This window comes from Trachemys scripta, chromosome 5 (genome assembly GCF_013100865.1).
Source record: "Trachemys scripta elegans isolate TJP31775 chromosome 5, CAS_Tse_1.0, whole genome shotgun sequence".
NCBI lineage: Eukaryota > Metazoa > Chordata > Testudines > Emydidae > Trachemys > Trachemys scripta.
The window spans coordinates 109,341,699-109,367,478 of NC_048302.1; the positions used below are offsets into that span (position 1 = coordinate 109,341,699).

Here is a 25,780-nt window from a genome sequence, read left to right on the forward strand (position 1 = left end):
CAACATCATCTTAGTATGACAACCAAGTTCAGGATTTATTCAAGCTGTATTCTTCCCATACTGTTGTAGGGCTGCGAAACATGGACACTACACAGCGCAGATTGGACAAAGCTGGAGACTTTCCACACAGAACGTCAATGTTGTATACTGGGCATACAGTGAAATGACTTCATTTGTAATGCAGAGGTTTATGGTTGTTCGGGTCTACAGACTACTAGGGCTATTGTTCGCAGGCAGCACCTCATGCTTTTCGGACATGTCGCAAATATGCCACAAGACATTCCAGCAAACGCCGTTCTCTCGGTAGCTTGTAAAATCCGGGATAAAATTCCACCAAGTGAGGGGTGGAGGCGGCCCAGAAGCAGATCCCCTAATACATGGGTTCATCAAGTCTGTTCTGATGTTGCATACTCTGGGCGTCAAGCCTTTGCGGTTGTGCAGGAATGGGCCAAATGGCGAACGATCGCTACGGCCGACTGTCTAGCTAAGCGTCGAAGAACCCTCCGTTAAAAAAAATACGAAGGTGTGGATTTTATTTCTAGGTATGTCCCAGATGTAACCAAAAACAGTGGAGTGATCAGTGTTGATTGCCATATACTAATGCAGCGCAAAGGAATAAATGAATCTTCATGTGCAAATAGATACACACTATTACTATTTTAACTGTCTCAAGAGGGAGCATGAAAATGATCACCTTACCTTCTTAGGAGGCTGTAAATTAAACCTTTAAACACATAGTTAGGCACTTAAACGTGCCCCGATTTCAGAGTCATTGAGATGCGACAACTCCCAATGAAACAAATGCGAACTGCAGGTGCTCAGACCTATTGAAAAATTAGGCCATTTATTTAGGTGTCTAATTTTAAGTACTCAGGTTCGACAATGCTGTCCTTATTTTCTTAGGCTACTGTATCATAATTACGTAGTACATCCCACATACAAAACGTATGGGAATCACAAGAACAAAATCAGGTAAAACTACAACCTAGAAAAGAAAGAAAAAACAATGTATGATTTCAACATCAGATTTTAAAAAGCTCATACCTATTTGCATAAGCAAATAAAGGAAAGAAAACTCCCAGACAGTGTCTAAGTTGAGTATCCTCTTCTGTCACTGGATTATACCACAACAAAATGAGACGAGAAAGAAGTTTGGCACTAATTAACCTTCCAGAGAACATCAACTTGGCCAGGCCTTCTGCAGCTTCTGTCCTGAGTTCTGAAAACTTAAGTAAAGAAAGACTGGATCAGAGACAGAAGTACAGTCCTTTGACTGATACACATTAGTTAATTGAAAAGTAAAGCCCCAATCTTACACTGAGGTTCATGTGGCTATATGCCTACACCACCGACAACCTCAATGCAGGCTCAGAGTTGCATCCTTAGTGTCAGTGAAACTCTTAAAATAGCATCCTCCAGACACTTGTAAGTTACTGTAAATGTAAAATGAATGATATCCAAATCCACACTAATAGAATTCAGGAGCCTCAAATCTCTATCATGAAACCTACAGCTAACATATTGGAAAAATAAAACAACTTCTTAATTTCCAATCCATTTCCAACCCAGTTAAAAGTGAAAAAGGCTTTTCACTCACTAGTGAAAAAATGGATTTCAGAACACACAAAACTTTGCTACAGCAATCCTGCCATTTCATTGCTCTTATACAGCTACGAAAGGCATGGAGGATTGACAGTTTTAGTAATGCCAGGGATGCAGTTAATCACACTTCTTTGGAAGTTGTCAAATACTCAAACACTAGTAGTTTGCATCCATTTCTCCTTATTTAGTTCAAACTCACTGATGAGGCTTCATATTTGCTCTTATCCATCTACTTGCAGAGTTTCAAAAAGTTTGTGAGTGGTTTCCCAAAGGAAGGAAGGAGACCAGTAGGTCCAAAGTAGGAGCCAGTTTTCAAGTCAAGTCCCAGTATAGTTATCCTAAGATTACTTACAAGAAGGCTACATGGTGAAAAAGCCAATCACACAAGGTGACCAAGATCTAAAAGTAGCTTACTGAAAATTTGATATAAAACAGAAAATAATAATGAGGAATACAATCCATCAGAAGGCACGTACACCTTTTCTTTTTTTCCTTACAAAAGGTCACAATTTGATGTTTTCAGAAAGAACTGGGTATATAACTGTAACTGAAACAAAACCACTGAAAACCTGGGGGAGATGCCTAGTTAGTGCCATGAGTTATGTGGGAGGGTAGCAGAGAACAGGAACAGAATACTACGACTCAAAAACCAGACCCAGTGAACTCACAATGGCAGCTTTAACTCCTCCAAGAGTGATGAAGTAATTTCCTCCTCTTGCAAAGTACAGAAAACAATTTATAAAAATGGATTGGAGTAGTGTTTAAATAAGTCTGCTCCGGTATAGATACTACTGTATTCACATGGATATCCTTGTTATCACAAGCTGTTCTAGTTATTATTAATGATTTAAATGGAGCTATGCCAATTTACATCACCCGAGAATCTAGCCTAATGACCTTTTATGGGAAAATAAAGTTATCTGGGTCATAAAGGAATGTCTCTCATATTTTCATCAGGAGTACTATGGAGTTTTCTAAAGAAACCATGGCAGAACAGCAGCCCTATTTATAGACTTCTGTGCAGTACTCAACAGTGCACATGCAATTTTCATTCAAATTTAAATCTATAAGCAGTTCCTGAAATCTCAATACACTGGGCATCTGATCCAAGAATATAAACATGCAGAAGTGTTTGGGAAGAAAGTAAGGTTACTCATGTACAATTATATAAAAATTTTTACTTTTGTAACAAAAAAGATGTAGAAGAGCAGACTGACGGCATTTCATAGATAACTTACCTCGCTGTCTAAGAAACTGGAAAGAAGTTGTAGGAGGTTGTGAACAGTGGCAGTCTCTTCTTCCAATTCTTTTATTTTAGTCTCCTCCTCTTCACAATCTCTTTTTCTAATCTCTGTTTCTTCACTGTGAGAATCATTGTCTTTTTTTGCTTTGAATGTTTCTATCCCAAATAACATCAGCTGGTCAAAGACTGCCTTTAAAGCACTTCGCTTTACCTTAATATCATCAATTTGTAAAACCTAGGTTTTGTAAACAGGGGGGAAAAGATCTATATTTCTATGGTACATCACTCAATGAAAAGTTTTGTTAAAAACAAAGAGCTGACAATATTTAACTCCTAAATCAGTGACTGAGATTACCCAAAGATCACACAACAATTCACCTATACTAAGTGGAATCTCCCCAAACTTTAGAACAGTATGAAAAAGCAACCTGAGAGCTCAAAAATGAAACCAAGTTTGGAATAAAATCTGAGGTTGAACTATATAAGATTAGTATCAGAGGGGTAGCCGTGTTAGTCTGAATCTGTAAAAAACAACAGAGGGTCCTGTGGCACCTTTGAGACTAACAGAAGTATGGGAGCATAAGCTTTCGTGGGTAAGAACCCTCTGTTGCTATATAAGATTATTCATTCAGCTCCAGCTATGCAATCAGCCTACTTTGTTCAGCTCAAAACTGTGCAGCCCTATTTATAGCGGTTTCAATTGGGGAGGGCATCCTGAGCCAAATGGGAGGCCTTATCCCATGTATTCTTACTGTCCTATTGTGTCTATTTTGGAAGCAGTAATAATAAAACAAACTTATTTGGACTTTGCTAACTCCCAAAGGCCCAAATCATAATCTGGACCCCACTCTGCTGAGTACTATTCATGTAAAACAATAATCCCTGTCCCAAACAGTTTACAGTCTAATTTGAAAGAAGACGCAACAAGTAATGGAATGGTAATAAATTCAAATACACCTCTACCCCGACATAACGCAACCCGATATAACATAAATTCGGATATAACGCGGTAAAGCAGTGCTCCGGGGGAGCGGGGCTGCGCACTCCGGTGAATCAAAGGAAGTTCGATATAACACAGTTTCACCTATAATGCGGAAAGATATTTTGGCTCCCGAGGACAGCGTTATATCGGGGTAGAGGTGTAGTTGCATAAATTAGTCTAATCTGAAAGAAGACACACATAGCTAAGGGTAACATTCTCAACAGTGACTTCTTCTTAAGCTCCATTTTCTATAGTGATTTAGGAGTCTAAGTCTCACTGAAAGTCAATGGGATTTAGGCTCCTAAGTACCTATGTCACTTTTGAAAATTTTACCCTAAATTCTCTTGGTCAGTGACTATATTGTCCTATATGTTTGTCAACACCTAATACAATGGGTCACTTATTTTGATGAGGGCCTTTGAATGCTACTACAGTACAAATAAATATATAAGAATGTTATAAATAAATAAATAGCGGTTCAAGAAACTCATCTGCTATTGTCCATGTGACTCTAGAGGCCTTAGGTTTAATTTAAGCTCCTTTTGTTCTGCCCTGAACTCGGGGGGGGGGGGGGGGGAGGAGGAGAGCCCCAATCATGAAGCATTTTCCACACTATGGACATATGCAACTTGCATTTGGGAAAAAAAGTGTCGAGAAGACCACCTAGAACAGCCAGGACCCCTTTCTTTTTCACATAATACCCAAGATAGGACAAAAAGAAGAAAGTCACAAATATTATGAATTAAGCTTCTCAACGTCTTGTAAGCAACACTGAAGAACCCCATTTTACAGGTGAGGAAAACTGAGGCAGAGAGAAGTTAGATCAATCAGCATAAGTCAGTGTATGTGGCAGAGCTGGGATGTAAGCGACATATATATGTCACTATTTTTTAAATCTTCAACCAACACAGCTGAAGTCCTATATACAGTAGGTACTATTTTATTTAGAATTATGTGCCACAGGTACAAGACCAATTTTATTCACAAAGTCACAGCCAAACAACCCAGTTCTTATCACTAAGAAAATTTTTACCTGTAGCAGCAATGCAAGGTGTTGACTGGCAAAGTCTTTGTTCTGCAGGGCACAGCAACCCAAACATAAAACTGCCATATTTCTTACAGCTGGATGCACATTAGTTATTCCAGGAAGTATCTAAAAGTAATAATTTGATTCTTTGTGATTAAAATGTACATATTGGAACAACAAAATACTTGCTACGACATGTTTGAAAAGAAGTTATTAGAAAGTAAATGTTAAGGGACCTAGAGTGCAACATATTTACATGTGCTTTTGTACCTAGTGAGTGAGCCAACTCCCGACCCACCAGCGGCTTACCCTGACAGCCGGAAGCCAAAATTTTCCAAACCATAAAATATAGGGTCGGCTTATGAAAGGGTCATACAGTTTTTGCTATTTTTAACCTATCCATTTTGGGTGGTCGGCTTAATAAACGAACAGGTTAATGAACAAGTATATACAGTAGCTTATAAAAGGAATACGAAAATACATCACACATGCAAAATACAAAAGCAGAGATTGAGATGTTGACAGAGAAGATGAGACACCCATATATGCACAAAGAAATTGACAACTACAAGAAATGTTGTGTGAAGTTACATTACAAGAACTACATCATTTTCCATGATACTTACGAATGTTTCTATTTTCATTTTATTTTTTCTATTTTCTATCTTTTATACTTGTAAAGTTGTACTACTTATTGCCACATACCAAGGATTCAATGATCCCATTCATTGTTGAGCCTATTTCTTTAGAAAGGGACATCTGCTTGAGGAGTTCATAACACATCAGTAAACACTTCAGTAGCGTTTCAGGATCATTCTTTAAGAAGAGAAAAAGATTTTCTTTATCAGGAATGGGAGAAAGAAAAACAAACACAGACAATCATGTCTTTCTATGCAAGTAAAATGTTCTCTTTACACTACATTCTCACTATCAAAGAATGTTATATCTACCCACAGGACTGAAAATGAAATAGAACTACAGTTAGTTGAATTTGTGGTTCATTTGTTATTAATTTTCACTTAAGGCTAGGAGCACTTAGGTAGGATAAAAACCCTTTTTAAAATAGTTTTAATTATATCCTCAAAGTACATAAACTGCACAAAACAGCAGTTTTGTAGAGCATTTTTGATAGAGTACATTATAATTTACATTTGAAGTTTAAATGCAAAACACTGACAACTGGATAAAAAACAATGAAATGCCTATTAACAGCTTCAAAAGAAAATTAAATAAAAGACACAGGCCTGTTCACCAGTTAGTTGAAAAGCAAAGTGAACTAAAATATCACTGATATAAAAACATAACCAGCACTTTTTTTGGTGGGGGGAGGGCAGGGAGGAGAGTTAAAAAAGGAAGTAGAACCTTCTCCACACGCATTTCTTTAATTTCAGGCTGTTCGGCTTCTTTTATCATATCACTCTTGATGCATTCCAGCTCTGTTATTTTCTCTTTTAACACCAATGCACGATTAAAATCCTGCAGAGTAATACATTCCTCCAAAGCTTCTTTTGTTTCCAAAAGTTTCACTTTTATTTCAGCCAGCTAAATACACAGAAAATGAAAGTCACAACATTGTAACTAATTTTAATTAGCTGTACAATAAATGCTAGATTATCTAAATCAGTTAGTCAGTAGCACATATATTGGAAGTGTGCTGTCTGTAAAAGTATATAAAATTAAATAGCCACTGTATCCATTTCCTGTAAGTTACCTACAATTCATTTACCTTAAGTTGTTGCTTTCTTATTTCAGCTGCATCTATAGGAGTGTCAACTGTAACAATGGGCTCACGAACCTCTGAGATAATTTCTGCAACCTAACATTGGAGGCAAAAGTTATTGCTATTAACACTGCTTGTTGTCATTGGTCTGCCTCTCAGATCCTATAGACATATATACCTGGACTTTCAACATTAAAAAAGTGTCATCCCTCTGCATAAATCCTGAGCTTTCATTCAGATTTCTTTAGTAGATAAAACTACTATAATAAATCCCCAAAAGATTAGTGACCCTTTTTTTGCCAATATATTGCCCTACCATGCAAGAGGTCTAGAATTTCCTGGTAGCTAGCTGAGTCTGGAAATGTGATAGAAAGAACTGATGCCTTCATAAAGAGTAAGGACCTGTGAATGTTCTGGTCAAAATTGGTTGAGATCTGCCAAGTTAGGAGACATTAAATACTGCAGTTTGTGAAAGGGCACCACTTTTTAAATTTAGTGGTATTTTCAAAAACAATCCATCAACATTCAGAAAGCACACATTCTAGATTGTGGGTGTGCACATGGCTTATTTAACTTCAGAGTTCACATCTCTTAAGGTGGATGGTGAAAATGAGACAAGACTGGAAGAGAGGACCAGAATGGCATGTTTTTGCAAAGGTAACTATAGTGGTTGCTGCCACTTCCATTACAAATCTGTCAAGGCTGTCTGTCACATGGCCTAGAAACAAATAAAACTACTTACAGTATGAATTCTCCTGTCATCATCTTTGATAATGCTCAGCAATCTCTCAACAAGTGAAGATATAAGGGATGTTGAAGTAGTAGGTAGAATAAGAATCTCCTGCAAGACGGCCAGTAGATGCTTCCTGTGTTGTTGTTTTTTTTAAAAGTAAAGTTTTACTGTTTATCAAATTACACTCTCCTTTCTTAAAACACTGGAAAAACACTCAATAGCTAAGATTTAATCTACTTTATTTATTTTGAAATATATTTGCTAGTAAAGTACTAGGTTGTTCTTAGCTGAACAGTAATGAATTATTCAATTTTTTTTACTCAATATTATTTTCTTCTGCTTTTATCAGATGCCACAAAATTTTCTATGAAGTGTGACCTATTATCTAAATAAAAGTGAGGGGGTAGGAACACTCATTGTTTATAATTAGTGAAGAACACTTCCATTTAAGTTCTTTAATTAAAAACTCACATCTTTCCAGGTGCAAAATGTCTTAACTAGTCTAATAGTACAAAATAACTTTATTCCTTCAATGCCTGCACAATGCAGTAAACCAAAACAAGACGGTCACACCTGCAATATTAATTAATGTGCAGTTGTATCTGGAAAAAGGAAAAATGTGGCATTGTGGGTTTTCAAGCTTATTCTCTCCCAATAACTTCCACGTCAAGGTTGTTCAAGTTGCAGGTAAAAAGATGGTTTTAATGTATCAATTAAAATAATAAAATCTGCTTGAAATCTAAAATGGAATCTATGCCTTTTTCTTTCTGATATCACAATTTACTTAGAACTTAGTCAACAATTCTGGTGATTATGAGCAAGTCAGAATGGAAAATAAATGAATTCACTCTCCCATGGTGGTACTAGGTCTGCATTAATAACAGAAGTATTTTAAATGTATTGTTCCACTGAAGAAAGCAGCTAGGACTCTGAATATACTCAGAAGCAATCCTGTTAAGCAAGGTGAGGCCATTTTTGCAACCAGCATAGAACTGTAATATTTTGACTGGCTGACATTTTTTTCTTTAGAAGTACATTCTAGATGTAAGCAAGCGGTTTTCCATAGTAAAGGCTAAGAAGTCAGTAAAACAAACCTGTACGTGCATAAAATTTTACAAAGCCTACCTTCCCCCCTCTTCAGTGGTATCCATGCAGCCTATAATAAGAATCAACTGCTGTCCTATAAATTCTTTTGTCAGCAAGTTTTCAATACAGGAAAAATCTTCCCTTTGTTCTTCACTCAGAACTGGCATGTTCTGAAGGTAACTGAACACAAAGGACAGTCATCACTAAATGCAGGATCTCTGTTGCAAAGTCAAAATACAAAAGTGTTCCTTCCTACTTCTGTGTAACAAAAGGTTACATCTTTTACTATCACAATACATTAATGATAAAACATTTGAAGTTCATTGTTCATGTATTTTTTTTTTTTTTTTTTTTAAGATTTATACAATTCTGGATGAACATTTATAAGACATGCAAATAAAGTAGCTTAAATGTATGAAATCCACAAAAAAATACATTGAGATCTCTATAAACGTTAGAGTCAGAAAATGACAAAAGTTTATTTTGCATATGCAAGCTTAATTCTGCCTTATGTGTAGGCATAACCATCTTTAAATACACATGCACCATTTCTCAAATAAATGAGCAATCAAAAAAAAAAAAAAGATTTAGTATAACTATAGCATTGAATACTGCATACCAGATATACCAAGTCTAAGAAAGTAATTTATATGAGAAGTACCCAGTAGGCCATTCTAACAAACACCACAGAGGAACACTGAAAATTTGCTGGCAAAGATGGGTAGTCCATATTCACAAGGCGAAACGTATCCTCGGTCATTTCCTGACTTTCTTCTCTACCTGTGTTTCTCTACATTTTTATTCCTTGGCTATGCACACATGTTCTGCAGAGCATTCCTTAGCGTCAAAAGAAAACTTGATGACAGTATAGGTCACAAAGTGTGATTTTCAACAACATTTTTTCCAGACCACTCAGGCATTTTTCAGTAAAGGCTATTTTTATGCCAAATACTAAGTCTTAAACTTCCTACATCTAATCATTTCAGTGCTAGCTCTACTAAAGAAAATAATTTTAAAAATTTCTTTATAATGGGGTGTCTCCCCATCCTGCAATACACACTTTCCTCATACTCAAATGTCTGAACCATTTTTTTCCCCTCAAAAACTTTAAAAAATTGTGAAAAAAATCAAGGATAAAATATTTTTAGCCTGAAGAACAACCATTACAAAGAAAACACTTCTGAAGAAATTGTGATTCAGTTAAAAGATTTTCCATCTCTTACAGACATTACAAAAAGAGGAAGACAAACATTTTTAAAATTGTTTGCAGCTTTGTACTCATTTGGGGACGCATTTGGGGTCATTCAGTTACAGACCTTCACAAGTGAGAGCTTAGAGCATGGATAAGGGCAGCATAGTCCACACTAAAGTTATATTTTAAAACAATTCACAACAGATTTAACATGTTGTAGCATAGGTGGCCGGTATAATGGGCCAGGGAAGGCTAACCCCCCACTAAGCCAACCCCTGCTCTGTCCTCTCCCCCATGCCAGTGCCCAAGAAGGAACTCAGCTCTGCTGTCATCTGGAGGCCTGGCGCTAGGGGTGGAATGGTGCTGGGGGCCGGCAGCCCGGCACTGAGGTGGCCCAGCGGCCCAGGGCTGGTGCTGGCCAGGGGCCTGGGACAGTTCGGCCAGGGCTCCTTTGGCGGGGGTGGCCACCTGGGGCTCCAGTGGACAAGGAGTAGGATCTTGGGTGCAAGGGTCTGGGCCACACAGCTAGCCTCCCTGAAGGAGGGGCTCATGTGTCACCCATGTGCTGTAGTTTAGGTTCTCCAAAACCCGTACTAATAATACAGGGAGTAGTGAAAGGGTGGGAGGACACTTTAAACCAACAGCTGCACAAATTATAACACAAGATGTAAAAGAAGAGGGTGCAACTATTTTTCTGATTGTGTTCCATGGGGACCATTCCAAACCTGAAACCATTGCAAAATGCAGCTCCCTGCTTATTAAGCAATTTCATGCCGAAAGCACCTATGCTCATGATCTGTACTGGCTACTAGTAATTTCTTGGCGAAATTTAAAGTTACCCCTTTGGGACCTAAATCATTTAAATTAAAGGGGTCTCTCTGTGAAGGATCTGTAACTGTGGAACTCACTCCCCGTCCTGTGTCTCAAAGCCTAGATTATCTTATTCCAGTCTTTTCCTGGTGGGGAGAAGAGAGAAAGGGTTTGAAGAACATTGTCAGGAAGGAAGGAAAAAGTCCTTTATGGCCTCTTAAATTAAAATGTACATGTCATTATTTTACACCCAACATACTGGATTAGTGCTTTTATAAATATGAATACATTTAATAGACTGACATCTATAAAGTTCATAAAGCATGTTAGCAGCATCCTTTCTCTTTCTGAAGTTCCCTGCCTCATTTACCACACAGTTGTCAATTTCTGCAACAAATGAGGCAGGGGTCCTACAGACAACAGCCTAATTCACCATACATCCCAGATCACATTCTATCTTGTGCTCTGAAAGAAGCAGGGGTCTTGTGGAAAAATTAGTATGTGATCAAGTATGTAAAAACTGTGTCATAATGCATACGCACAGAGGGATGAAACTGAGGTTGCATAGAAATCCTAAATCTGGCATTTCTTAATTTCTGAGTCTTTGACTATGAAACCTTTTAATAAGGTTTTTCTGGAATGTTTAAAGATGTTTAATTTACTCCTGGGGAAATTCTGTGCCTCTGCGCATGCACAGAATTCATGTCTCCCATAGATTTTTTTTCTCCACAGAATACTTCATGCTGATGGAGAGCCGCTGCAATTACTCCTTTCGCCTACCAGGGGCTGCTGTGGCACCAGAAAAGAGGACAGACAGCTCACAAGCTGGAGCAGTCAGCCATGGAGAGGAAGAGAGCAAAGGCTGCTTTTCTCACAGCAACATGCATGCAGGGCCAGGTGAGGGAGAACAGTATATGGGGGTGTAACAGGGTGCTGGCCAGGAGATGAGGCTGGCAGGAAGGGAGGGAAGGGGGCGGGAGAAAAAGGAAAGGGAGGAGCCAAAGGCTGTGCATCCCTGCTGGCTGGAGAAGCTAGCTGTCCCCCAGGTTGCTGGTTTGGAGCAGACTGTAAATAGAAGGTGGTGGGAGCTGACACTGAAAATAAAAAGCACTGGTGATTGCACTCAGAAGGGGTCTCTGGCTGATTTGTTCCGAGGGCAAGCGAAGGCCTTGTTACGGGGCGGGGGGGGCACAGACAGAGAAGGGCAAACAGGGCTGCTGGATGGTCACCTAGACGGGTTCAGAAGGGCTAGTGGGAGGGACAGACTGGAGTGAGAGTACAGGAGCTAGTGGGGTGACAGCATTGAGCCAGGGCTGAATGGGAGTGGGGTGCAGGGACACATGGGCCCTGGGGGAAGAAGGTGCAGAGAGAGATGGGGATGAGACAGATGTGCCTGTGGTTAGAGTCTGCCTAGGGGAGGCTTCCCAACTCCCTAACAATCCTTTCCTCCCCACAATAAAAGCCTGCTCTATACTTCCCTCCCCCCGCACACACAAAAACCCCCTCCAGATTCACTCCCAGACTCCTAGCAATTACTTCCTTCTCCCTCAGCTCCTCCATTACCTCTTACTCCCTCCAAGCCTTTGCACTGTTGCTAAGGAAGGGGTGTAGGAAAACATCTCTGTATTGTAGTTTAAATGAATTATTACTCAAAGGTCTGTATTCATATGCCTAGTAAGGAATCTATTTGTCAAAAAACATTTCCTGAATCTTTTTTTGTTGCCCATATTGTTATGGGCATACTTGCTGACAGGTATTTTGAAATAAATTACCAAAAATAATTGAAACTGATGTGATTATATGGCGCAAAAAATGAAAAATACGTGCGGCTCATTAATTATGCACACACGCAGTGGCACAGAATTCCCCCCAGGAGTAGACATTGGGTCGCCTTAAGTATATCTATAATATCGACCTAGACATTACACCTGTTGCGGCGGTGGAATTAAGTCAATGTAGTGGGTGATTTACATCAGAGGGAGCTACATTTTAGTATAGACACTTACAGAGTTAAATTGACGTAATCTGTACTATACGTTTTAGGATAGACACTTACACTTACAGAGTTAGGTTGATGTAAACTGACCTAAATCTGTAGTGCAGACCACCCCTTACAAATATTCTCAGCAGTTTTTCCTATATTAGTGGTAATTAAGCATTTTTAAATATAATTACCTCAACAGATAATCTGAATATGTGGCAGGTTCTGACAAAATCTGCTCCATCAAAGCTTCACCTTCTTCCCCTTTTGATTTTAGATACTCACAAAGGGATCTCCAATATAAAGCACTCTCAGCAGTTAGATCTTCCACTGGAATCAATTTCCTAGAAATAAAGAGAAATAAATACACACACATCTGTTCAGATCAGTTAAAAATATTAGAAACCTAAAAGACAGAGAAGGTGGGTGAGATAATATCTTTTATTGGACCAACTTCTTCAGGTCTGGAAAAGGTACTCAGTGTCACACCTAAATACAAGATGAAAGATGGTTTAGTTTAAGTAATTAACACATATTTCAAGGGATCATTCAAGGTGAAGACACCAGTCACAGGGGTGCACAAAAGACGGGGGTGTTAGTGGGTTAAAAATTGTTGTAATAAGCCATAAATTCAGTGTCTCTGTTCAGTCCAGGATTTTTCGTGTCTAGCTAAATTATGGATTTAAGATCCCACGCTCGTCTTTTTAAAGTGTTGTGTAGGTTTCCTTTGAGAATGAGGACTGAGAGGTCAGATACAGAATGATCACTTTGTGAAAAATGCTCACCCACAGATGATAGGGTGTTTTTGTCTTTTATCATTTTCCTGTCTGAGTTCATTCAAGAGCGTAGTGATTGTCTGGTTTCACCCACATAGTTGTTATTCGGACATTTAGTGCACTGGATGAGATACACCACATGTTGTATAGGCATGTGTAGGACCCATGGCTCTTGAAAGTGTGTTGTGAAGGGTCTTGATCATTGTTGCAGTGGAGATATTTCTTTTAGGATGCAGACATCTTTCCTAAACCCCACTTTCTGGCCTTCAAACAACCCCCCAACCTCTCCAAGCTCATCATCAGAAGCAAGCTCCCCATAGACCAGGACATACAGATCAGGGCATATCAAATCAAAGCAACACCAGACCCTGTCAGAACAACAGATGCAAAAGCTGCTCCACTGCTACAATGATCAACATTCCTCACCCACCATAATGCATCTTTCAAGATACATGAGTCCTACACATATAACTTCCCCACTCAAACTCTATAGTCCAGTTTATAGGGTCAAGGACCACAATAGTCCTTTTAGCCACGGCACTGCACCGGGACTTCACATTTAGCTGATTATACAACATAACTGCCAAGCCTTTTTCAGGTTTCAGAGTGGTAGCCGTGTTAGTCTGTATCAGCAAAAACAACGAAAAGTACTTGTGGCACCTTAGAGACTAACAAATTTATTTGGGCTAAAGCTTTCGTGGGCTAAAACCCACTTCATCAGATGCATGAAGTGGAAAATACAGTCGGAAGATGTATATAACAGTACTGATGAAGTGGGTTTTAGCCCACGAAAGCTTATGCCCAAATAAAATTTGTTAGTCTCCAAGTCCTTTTCAGTTTCACTGCTATCCAGGATAGAGTCCCCCCGATCTTATAAGTACTGTATGGCCTACATCCTTTATTCCTAGATCATCTGCTTGAAGCCACCAAACCAAGCAATCCAGATCACACAGTATCAGTGACTTGTCCTCTTCATTATTTACCACTCCCCCTTTTTATATAATCAGTGATTATTTTGTTTTCTTCCAGGTTATTGACAGAAATATTAAATAGCATCGGGACAAGAACTGATCCCTGCAGTAGCCCATTATAGATACCAGCTCAGTGATGATTCTGTTTACAATTACATTTTGAGGTTCCACATTGTATTTAGCTGTGACCATCTCACTACATTTCCCAGACTTGAAGAAGAATTCTGTATAAGCTTGAAAGCTCGTCTTTCTCATCAACAGAAGTTGGTCCAATAAAAGATATTATCTTATCTAAGTTAACATACATCTGGGTTTTTCGGACATACCCTTTTTTTAATCTTTTTTCTCTGTTTTCAAACAACAGGACGTGTACGAGTTTTTAAAGACTAGAGAAACTGCAGGTCAGAAAGAGCCCTGATTGGTCCCTCCCCAGCATCTGCAGCTGATTGGTCCATTCCCCTGCAAGCCACAGCTGCTGGATCCCACCCCCCCAGGCTCCAGCTTTCAGTCTTGGGGAGCGGGTCCCACAAGAAAGCACTGTCTGGAAGCTGTTACTGCATCCTGGGTTTGTGCCACCCACCCACCAGTGTGACAGGGAGCAACACTGCCTACCCACCTCCAGTGAGTACCCCCACAAGCACCTCCAATTGTACCCTCTCCCAGTTCTCCCCCTGCTCTGACGGTGTCTTCTTTTTGGGAACCTGAAATATAGTGACCCTAACCTAACCCACCTTGTCTAATTTTGAAACTTATCAGTTAGCCAATTTTTTTGTACTGTTGCAGTTTCTTAATCAAAATGCCTGGCAGTACCAAGCCAAATGCCTTATAGAAGTCTACGTATAGTGCATCAACATTACCACCTTTATCAACCAATCTTGTAATCGCATCAAAAAATGATATCAAATTAGTTTGGCAAAATCTATTTTCCATAAACCCATTTTGATTAGCATTAATATTACCCTCTTTTAATTCTTTATTAAATTGAATCCCTTATCAGTCACGACATTATTTCGCCGAAGCTCAGAGTAAATTATTAGTCATCCCGTTTACCCTTTTAAATATTGTCACATTCACTTTTTTCCAGTCCTCTGGGACTTCCCCAATGTTCCAAGACTTATTAAAAATAATAATTTTTTAAAAATCCACACAGGGGGTCCCCGGTGTAAGTCTCCCCTTTATCCGCTGTTTCGGATATCCATCACTCATCAACAGGAAAACATGTTCCGATTCACATTGGTCCTGATCCACATATCTGTCGTTTGCACGGATCGGGACCGACATGAATTGGAACACGTTCCCCTTATGGTACAGTACAGTACTGTACTTGGCCCATCCCCCTCCCTCCCAGTGCCTCCTGCCTGCTGCCGATCAGATGTTAGGCGTGTTCAGGAGGCGCAGGGGGAAGGGGGAGGAGCGGGGATGGGGTGCTCGGAGGAGAGGGTGGAACTGGGTGGGATGAGGCAGGGTGGGAGTGGAGGGGGGCAGGAAGAGGCGGCGCGGCCCTATACAGTACTGTCCTGTATTCCTCCCAAGTAGTGCTCCTTCCACTGTCATATGGGGATAGTGGTACATACTTGCCTACTCCACAGGACTGCTGTGAAAATTAATCTGATAACATTCCGTATAGCCCTTTGAACAGTGCTTCATAAATGCTAAGATTAAGTGGTGGTACAGTACCCATCATGAGTGCAAAACGCATTCAAAGTGTTAAGAGTGGGTCTGTGTCTAAGAGAACATCAGAGTGTAACATTAGAAGTGAAATTAGATGTTATAAAGCGTATTGAAAGAGGTGAGCGTGCAGCCAACGTTGCTCGTATTCTTGGTTTGCCTGCTTCGACAATTTTTAAGAGTGCTGATCGAATTCGTGAAAGCGCTAGAAGTGCTATGAAATTGTCATCAGTGAAGATAATGAAACAGAGAATCAGTACAATGGAGACAATTGAATGTTTGCTGGTTGATTGGATTGATAACCTCCATGAAAAGAAAAAGCCTGTGAGTTTAAGCTTGTTTCAGAAGAAGGCCAAAAGCCTGTACAGGTCTGTCTCATCTTACACAGGGGTTCCGTTCCGCGGTTACCGCGTAAAGCGAAAACCGCGTATAGCCAAAACCCCATTGAGTTCAATGGTGGGCAAAATCGCCCGCACTACAGGTATAGTATTAAAATTGTTGTTTTTCTGTTTTTGCCGACCGTGTAAAGTTGAAATCGCGCACGTTAAATGCGCGTAAGATGCAACAGACCTGTATAACGATTTAAAGGAAAGAGAGAGGGAGAGCTCAACAGCAGAAAAGGAGACCTTCAATACTAGTTGTGGGTGATTCCACAGATTTCAGAAGCATGCCAATCTACATAATGTAAAACTCACAGGAAAAGTGGCTAGTGCAGATAAAGCTGCAGCTGAAATGTTTCCAATGCAGCTAAACACAATTGTTTCAGAAGGTGGCTACTCTCCAAAACAGGGTTTTTAACATTGACAAGACGGGCCTTTACTGAAAGAAGATGCCAACGAGGACTTATATTTCTCATGACAAGAAGACTGCTCCTGGATTCAAAGCCTCAAAAGACCGCTTAACCCTTCTGCCTGAGGGAAATGCAGAAGGCAATTACAAGTTAAAGCCCTTGCTTGTCTACCACAGTGAAAATCCAAAAGCATTGAGGGGCTACGTCAAGTCTCATCTCCCTGTGATTAGGAAGTCTAACAGAAAGGCCTGGATGACACACAATATTTTCCGTCAGCGGTTTGTAGACTATACTGTCCCTGAATGTAAGGCTTACTGTCAGAAGGAAAATTTGTCCTTTAAGATTCTCCTTCTGCTGGATAACGCAAGTACCCACGAATTAGACTATGAAGCTCCCTGCCTGAATGTCCTATTTTTGCCACCCAACACCACATCATTGCTGCAGCCTATGGACCAGGTGAACAGTCTGCCAAAGTCTCCAGGGCTCTCAATGATGCAGTGGCTTGCTACAGGGAGATCTATCGTTCAAAGATTCACGCAGGAGAGCAGACATCGATAAAATCCTTTTTTTAAGACCTCTGCAACCAAAAAGCCAGCCACAGAAAAGCCAGCATATGAAAACTTAGCCGCCACTCCTACTTAAGTTTAATGTAATTGTCACTTTTATACTTTATTACTGTATTAAAATATTCTATGTGTTTGAACAGTGTTAGTAGGGTTCTATATTATTTTATACAATGTTTTATGTGTAAAATGTGTACTGTATAACCGGTCATTGTAAAAAGGTACAGTTTATGCGAAAAGAGCATTGTCATAGGCGAGTGTGGTGACGTTGTGAATGCATCCCCCCCTCCCCCTATTCCATTATTTCTTATGGGGAAAAATTCCCCTGTAAATGTCGTTTTGGTATCCATTGCCCTTTTCAATAATGCAACCCCGATATATACAGGTAACCCCCCGCATTAGCAATCCAGATATCTTCTCAGTCAGCTCTTTTAAAACTCTTGGATGCAAGTTATCCAGAGCTGCTGATTTAAAAACATCTAACTTTAGTTGCTGCTGTTTAATATCCTTCTAAGCTACTATTGGAATTGAAGTCATATTCAATGAGGATGAAATACATGATTTGCATTTGGGGAGAAAAACAGAACAATTTATTAAACACTCCTAACTCTTCTGCACTATTGACAATTCTGCCACTTCCATTGAGTAAGAACAATTACCATTGTTAAGGTTAGTTTTGTTCACAATACTTTAAAAAACAAAAACAAAAAAAAAAACCTCCTTCTCCTCCTTATGGTCCTTAGCTCTGCTGGCTATAGCGTTATCCTTGTGACCTTTTGCTTCCCTTATGAATTTTCTACAATTTCTAGTTACTATACATTCATTCCTATCAACTTCCCCTTTTTTCCTTTTGCGGTACATTATTTTGTATTGCTGCTTCAACTTCCCCTCTAAGTCAGGCTGTTTTGTAAACCAGTGTAGTCTTCTCTCTCAATAGTGGGATTGTGGCTTTTCTGGAATGTAGTTACACGTTCTTAAACACTTTCTAATTATCACTGAAATTTTTCTATTTAAATTCTCCCAGCTGATTTGGCTCAAATGTTTTAAACTTTGTGAAACTGGCCCTTTTAAATAACAATTAAAAAAAAAAAAAGAGAAGACAGACACTACAGATGGTCAAAAGTATAATAATCACCATGATGTTCACTGACTTCACTTCCCAGCACACAGAACAGTTTCTCCTTTCCCATTAAAAAGGCCCCAATAAACTGAAATCCCATGTTGAAAGTTGAACAAAAAAATGTTAATCTTTTAGATACACAGGGCTGATTTACATACCTGTTATCAAGGTTTTTGCAGTTCTGAACTAAGTCACTAAGTGGAGATAACGAAAACATGGCATTAAGCACTGAGACAGCCACTTTGGGGCAGTTTTCTACATCCAACCGGTGAAGCAATTCTAGGACATCCCCCTCAGTCAACCGTAACCAGGCTTGAAGAAGTTTCTTCTGCACCACCTCCTTAACAGCATCTATTCATAGAAGAATTGAATCTATATTCACAGGATTAAGTATATTTCCCATGTACTTTTGGTACTCCGGGGTTCTTAAAAACGAATGCATACATGAATAATAAATATTATTATTCTTATGAAGACCATAAGGAAACAAAAATTGATATGGTACTACTGTAGAAAAAAGCAGCTACTTACATTATTACTGTAAGGAACAGTGGACAGATCCACCAATCGCTATTAGTCAAGATGGTCATGTTACCCCATGGTCTGGGTGTCCCTAAACCTCTGACTGCCCTGTTCTGTTCATTCCCTGTGAAGCATCTGGGCCGGCCATTGTCAGAAGACAGGATACTGGGCAAAATGGACCCTGGGTCTGATCCAGTATGGCAATTCTTATGTTATTATGAGAACTGTAGTCCTTCTCTTGACCAGCATGTTCTGCTGGCCATGCTTGTGTTTTGCATGTTTCTGTGCTTCTTCTCCCACACATGAGATGACATACAGCAGAACAGCCCCAACCTCTTGCTTCCCTCATACATTCCAAATACCAAAAGAAATGAACTCCAAAAGTAGTGGGGATAGAGAGATACTCATGAGACAAGGAAAAAACAGCTTGAAGAACCACAATTACCATAAAGTAACTTCTTTTTTAAATCTGTGTCCATACAGACCTACTTGTGGTACATACCTAGACCTTCCTATTAATTTGAGAAATGCTGAGAAGTCCTAGTTACAGCTAGATAAACAAGGATTGCAGAACTGCTCTTCTGAATTTAGCATGGTAACGTTTGGTAAAGTTATGGACTGAGTTTACTCTGCTCAATACATCTAGAAAAACTAGGGTTTCCGACTTTCTCTTTGCAGAAAACCAAACACCCTTACCTTGCCACACCTCTCCTCAGATGCCCCGCCCCCGCTCCCTCCATCCCCCCTCCCTCCATCACTCGCTCTCCCCCACCCTCAACTCATTCACTCATTTTCTCCGTGCCGGGGGAGGAGTTTGGAGTGCGAGCTCTGGGTGGGACCGGGAATGAGGAGTTTGGGGATCAGGAGGGGGCTCTGGGCTGAACCAGGGGTTCAGGAGGGGGTGAGGCTGGGGATACGGGGTTTAGGGTGAAGGAAGTGGCTCCAGGCTGGGGACAAGGGGTTTGGAGTGTGAGAGGGGGCTCTGGGCTGGGGCAGGGGGTTGGGTTGCAGACTTCAAGAGGGAGTTTGGGAGTGGGAGAGGGCTCCAGGCTAGGCAGGGTTTTGGGGCTTGGGAGGGGATGTGGGCTTCGGGTGATGCTCACCTCAGGCGGCTCCCGGAAACGACGACATGTCCCCCTGGCTCCTAGGCATAGGGGCAGCCAGGTGGCTCCATGCACTGCCCTGGCCACAGGTGCCACTCCCACAGCTCCCATTGGCCACGTTCCCGGTCCATGGGAGCTACGGAGCCGGCACTCCAGGAGGGGACAGAAAGTGGTGCTTCCCTGGCTGCCCCTGCACCTAGGAGCCAGAGGGCCATGTCACCGCTTCCAGGAACTGCATGGAGCTGGGTAGGGAGCCTGCCTGCATGCAACCAGACATTTAACAGCCCAGTCGGCAGTGCTGACTGGAACTGCCAGGGTCCTTTTTCAACCAGGCGTTCCGGTCAAAACTGGACACCTGGCAACCCTAAACAAACCTAGCAAAAATCACAATACAAAACTGTTCACATTTTACACATATAAAAACAATTGTGATGCTGTATGACTCCCTGAAATCCTCTATTACCTAACTGAACTCTATTCTGTACCTACAGCCCGTAGTGCTCTGCCTTCATATTACTTTTATACTATATCTTCCACATTTTCTTTTAGAGTATTTTTTTAAATATCTGAAAAATAAACATTTAAGAAAGGAATGGACATCCTATAAGCCAAAACACACTCTGAAATTCAAATAGTTCTCTCACCAGATCTGTCATTAAGTCCTTGCTGCAACAGTTTTACTCTCTGAGCTATGGACAAAGCTCTCATGTGAACTTTTTCTGCCAAAACCTTAAAAAAAAAGTAAGCAGATGTTGGTATTTGACTATCAAATGCATGTCTACAAATTACATCCAGCAACTTGAAATTCAACACCTCAATCTCTCATTATGGTTCTGAATGCTAAAAACCCTAACAGGATATTTAAGAATTTAAACACACAAAGTTAGAAAATTAATTTATTGCAGGGGCTCTCAAACTGTGGGTCGGGACCCTTCAGGGGGTCACAAAGTTATTACAGGGGGTGCAAGCTGTCCGCTTCCACCCCAAACCCTGTTTTGCCTCTAGCATTTATAATGTTAAATGTATAAAAATGTGTTTTTAATTTATAACAGGGGGTCGCACTCAGACGCTTGCTATGTGAAAAGGGTCACCAGTACAAAATTTTGAGAACCAGTGATTTATTGTTTCACAGCAACTCTAAGTCAGCCCTCTTACCATAATCCTAGGCACACTAATAAGGCACTGATATCTATGATCCTTAACATAACTGAGCAGCCAGACCGCCCCTTCACCCCTCATTTGCGCTCCCCCGTCCTCCTCCTCTCACACACACACACACACACACCATTTTTCTTCAACACAGCTCTGCTTAGCTCCCAGTGCAGAATTGGAGCTTAAGTCTTCTTTCCTTCCTGGCTTACGGGAAAAGATTCACAAGTAACACTCTGATTAAGAGTGACTTTCCATTTAAATCACTAAACAGAGAAGCCAAACCTGTCTGTAATGATAGAAACAAGACTGCTACATTACTTAAACCCAATTTTTTTTCTTCCAAGTCCACCAATATGAGGATTCAGTCCAAAACCAATTTAGATTATTGAGGGACTCTATAAGACAGAAACTATTTAAGATATAATTAACATTTGTTAATCATCATCCCAAATATTTTGCTTGTATGTCATAGTTTCTTTTCCTTCAGACTGTAAACTCTTTGAGACAGGAAGCGTTTTCTCTTTTGTGTTTTACAGAACCTAGCACGTGGGTGCCACTACAATAATATTACTAGTCATTCATATTACAATAGTACAAAAAGCACTCCAAATAAGTACCACACCAACACCAATACCCAGGTTTTAGGAAACAATATCTACATATACAGATATAAAATTTCATTCACAGCCACACCTGCTGATGGGTAGAGAGAGACTAATAAGTAGTAAGGAGATGGACTATATGCTTTCTGTTCCTGAAGAGCTGGGCTCTAGAGCCCACGTACTCTACCATATGCTACTTTTTACAATAGAGCTCCATGAAGGTTATATCATGAAGGAAAAAACGGACTACTTTTTCTAAAGGTTCAGGAGATGCTACTTGAAAGATTCCTTCAATGTATCACTCTCTTATGCAGTGACTTTTCTGGTAACTGAACATACTAACCATTTTAGCTACTTTTCTTACTGGAAATATCTTGTAAGCTTTATAAAAACATATACTACGTCTCTTAAAGTCTTGAAACTGAAATTAAGAGACCTGTTTACCTCATATGCCAGTTTCCTGACAGCCTCTTTTATATCCATAGTGCGGCCTACAATTTTTGGCAAAGTCTTAGCTGATGGGGCAATACATGACAACACTGCACGCCTCACTTCTGAACTTGAATCATTTTCAAGCAAAGCATTGTAAACTGAAAAGAAAATATCAGTCATTAGCACTGTTTCTTAAAAAATATTCATATCATAATAAAATAAACCCATTTACGAGATGCCTACAAACACAACGTGAGAAATAGTTCAAATCAATTAAAAATTCTCTCTGTATAAGCCTTATGCTGTAGGCATTTTGTAGAACATTCTAAGCCCTAACTATACCAAGCAATGACCTTTTGTGTCAGTTAAGGGTCCCAGCCCTCAGCTTCCCTCAAGACCAAGCCTCAAGCAGAACTTTCAGTTCAGGGTCTTTGATTGTGGAACTCTCCCTTATACAAGGATTGCAATCTTCACCAGCTGACTTCAGGCACAACAAAAAGCACACTTGTTTTGGCAGGTTTATCCTGATTTTTTACTTTGTATTACTTTATCTGTTAATCTCATTTCTCTCATCCTTTTGGGGGCATTTAAAATGCCTGTTATTTGACAGTGCAATATTACTGAGGGCTACTTGGTTTGACCTTTTGGTTGGCAAACATCTTTATTTTGATTTGTGTTTTACTATATGGTGCTTTATGCTACTAGGTTAAACATAAATTAAAACTAGTTAACTAACTAGGTTAACTAGTTTAATATGTTCTGTAACATTTAAAATTTACTTATTCAAAGATTTTCTATCCTATTTATATATATATAAAATACACACACACACACACACACACACACACTATTGCATTGATAGAATTAATAAACAAATCAGCTACATTTTTGTATAGTATTTCAGGTTTAGTCAATCCTTACAAAGAAAATTTTAGAAGAGATTAAGTCAACTGAGCTTACTAAAAGAAAAAAGATTATAAAAAGTATACAAACACACCATTAACGACAGGACAGTTCTCATCATTGGGATCCTGAAGTCTAGCCAATGCCAGTACAGCTTGGAGTCTCACATTTGGAATCTTATCCCTCAGTCTAATTAGCATGGCTTCATTAATTTTATCAAAGAGATCATCATCAATCTGGGCATTTTCTGGCATACTTCCCAAAAGCTTATTAACAAGCTGGCACACTCGAAGTCTAACAGCATGGCTGTTCGCACTGTGAGACTAAAAACAAAAGTAGTCAAGATAGTGGCCAAAGGGTTATGATTTTGACCACAATTACGACATAATAAACAAGTTATACATCATGTATAACTTTCCCTCATTTTTACATCACATATAGATACTGATGTATAGCTACTTAATACTGTGGGTACACAACAAATACACATTTTTACTCTAGAGCCAACAAATCACAATTTAGACTGTATATCTACAAAAACTTATACATATGCTTAACTTTACTATTGTAAGCATTCCCACAGAAATCATGGTAGTAAAATTAAGCGAAGTCTTTGCAGGATTTGGGCCTTAAGCTACAGAAGAACAAGTATTTCCTAAAAGTGTAATATAACACTAACTATAATGGGCTTCCTCACAGCCCCCAATGAATCAAAATTGAATACAAAGAACCTGATTGTTCTTTGAAAATGTGGGGGGGGAAATCATTTTGTTTTAGTATTACCAATTTTGATTGGCCAACATAGTCACATGGACAGTCCCCTCCCAAAAAAACAAAAGTTTTTTAGTTTCCTGAAGCTACCAATTTCAAAAGCAAACATACTTCTATTTGTGATTTCTTGTTATTGGAACTTAAATTTAATTAAAATAATAATAAAATAGTACAATAATGAATGCCCTATTTAGGCAAGATCTAGATTAGAAAGTTTTGCTGGTTTAACTACACTGGTATATTTAAGCCAGCAAAACTCTCCTAGTGCAGACATAATATATCTGTATGGCAGTGCTTATATCAATATAGTTTATGCCTATTTGGGGAACTGGCATAAACGATACTGGTATAAGAACTTTTATACAGATCTGAGTGCATTTGCACTGGGGCTTTTACTGGCATAGCTACATCAGGCAAAAATAATAATAATCATAATAAAAAATTACTCCCCTAACTTACCTATGCCGGTAAAACTTAAGTTTAGACCAGGCCTTAGATTTATATAGTGTTCACTTGGTAAGTACATTACAATGCCAAGATTTTCCCTTAATAATTTGATAAATGTTGTCATGGTACCTCAAGCAGAAAATTAAACAAATAACTCAGAAGTGAGTTTTCTTCTTCTTCCTCATTACCATCTTCTTTCTCCAGCTGATCAAATGAAGTAACAAACTTAGCTGCAAAATTTATCACTTGTTCCACTGCTGGTTCCCGCTTGTAGATTATCATAGGATACTTAAGGTAATGAACAAACTCCTCATGAAAAACCATCTTATCCTTCAGCTGAAATATATCAAACACAGAACGTTAACAATCTTTCCATGACATTATCACAGAAAAGAAAAGAGGTGGTGTCTCAGATAGGCAGCTCCCACATAGGTCTTTATAGGTCTAAAACAGTAAGCACAGATCCACTGCATAATGTGCTTTCAGCAAAATGTCCTGCTTAGTAATTGAGCTGTCACAATTTATGCCATAGTTTGAACTCTAGGCTCCCCTGTAAGTTCAGCTCAAGAAGCTAAAACGTTAAAACTACAACTTGGTGTGTCTACACCAGTCTATAGAGGTTCTTATACCACTTCATCTCTGTAGTGCCCGAGTACTTTCCAATAGTGCATTAGACAACATGAGTGATATCGGTCATATGTGGTTCATGCTCTCTCTCATCTTCTTCCCTGGGGGAGAATTGTGTGTGCAGTGCAGTGTACTGTTTTTTGATAGAGCTTTGCTTTTAGGTTTTTTAAATGTACATGCTGCTATGCATGTTAGAGAAAGCAAAAGTCAAATAATAATAATAATACCTAGTTTGTTTTTCATCCACATAGCTCAGAATGTTTTATAAAAGGAGTCAGTATTATCCCTATTTTACAGATGAGGAAACCGAGGCATGGGGCAGGGAAGTGATTTGCCCATGGTCACCCAGCAGGCCAGTGGCAGAGCTGGGATTAGACCCCAGTTCTCCTGAGTCCAGTGCTCTATCCACTAGGCCACACAAGTTGCAGGTAGAATGGAAAGTGTGGAGGTTGGTGATGGCCCTTAGTTCAATTAACATTTTAAAATGTGTTCCCCCCACCTCTGTTCCTCCTGTGGACAATCCCTAGGAGGATATTCACCTGATTGTAGGTACGCTTCAAAGCTGCCACTAGCTTTGCATGGTTCTGATGAGGTTTCTGAGCCATCTCGAACGCATCTTTGATTTGCAGCAGCTTCTTCTCTGCTCCCATTGCTGGGAAGAAACGAGCGCGTCATTTACCAGCGGCGCTGGGAACATTACGGGATCGCTGCAGGGCGCAGAAGACCCGCGCAGCCCTGCTCATGTCCACGGACCACTCGGGGCCAAGCGGCTCGAGCTGCCAGCAGAGCGGGGTGGGTGGGGCTGTTTGTAGGGTTACCATACGTCCTCTTTTTCCCGGACATGTCCGGCTTTTTGGCAGTCAAACCCCCGTCTGGGGGGAATTGCCAAAAAGCCGAACATGTCCGGGAAAATGGCGGCTCTGCTCCTCCCCAACTCTTCGGCTCTGTTTAAGAGCC

General features: G+C 39.9%; 1 protein-coding gene across 2 annotated transcripts in view; it reads right to left on the reverse strand.

The window, feature by feature from the left end:
- Positions 1–25,780, reverse strand: part of NCAPG (non-SMC condensin I complex subunit G) — a 42,650-nt gene that overhangs the window by 11,291 nt on the left and 5,579 nt on the right. The window contains exons 2-16 of one of the 2 annotated variants that reach the window (XM_034772423.1): positions 25,363–25,475; positions 24,326–24,532; positions 23,073–23,301; positions 22,088–22,233; positions 20,534–20,618; positions 18,423–18,615; positions 12,571–12,720; positions 8,433–8,573; positions 7,317–7,440; positions 6,581–6,670; positions 6,217–6,396; positions 5,560–5,670; positions 4,861–4,980; positions 2,841–3,080; positions 1,045–1,226 (exon numbers count right to left, since the gene is read on the reverse strand). In XM_034772423.1, coding sequence (XP_034628314.1) covers positions 1,045–1,226; positions 2,841–3,080; positions 4,861–4,980; positions 5,560–5,670; positions 6,217–6,396; positions 6,581–6,670; positions 7,317–7,440; positions 8,433–8,573; positions 12,571–12,720; positions 18,423–18,615; positions 20,534–20,618; positions 22,088–22,233; positions 23,073–23,301; positions 24,326–24,532; positions 25,363–25,473 — 2,309 coding nt within the window. In that variant the 5' untranslated portion in view covers positions 25,474–25,475. Of the gene's footprint in view, positions 1–1,044; positions 1,227–2,840; positions 3,081–4,860; positions 4,981–5,559; positions 5,671–6,216; positions 6,397–6,580; positions 6,671–7,316; positions 7,441–8,432; positions 8,574–12,570; positions 12,721–18,422; positions 18,616–20,533; positions 20,619–22,087; positions 22,234–23,072; positions 23,302–24,208; positions 24,281–24,325; positions 24,533–25,362; positions 25,476–25,780 lie in introns of those variants that run through there. The other variant, XM_034772424.1, reaches the window with a different exon arrangement.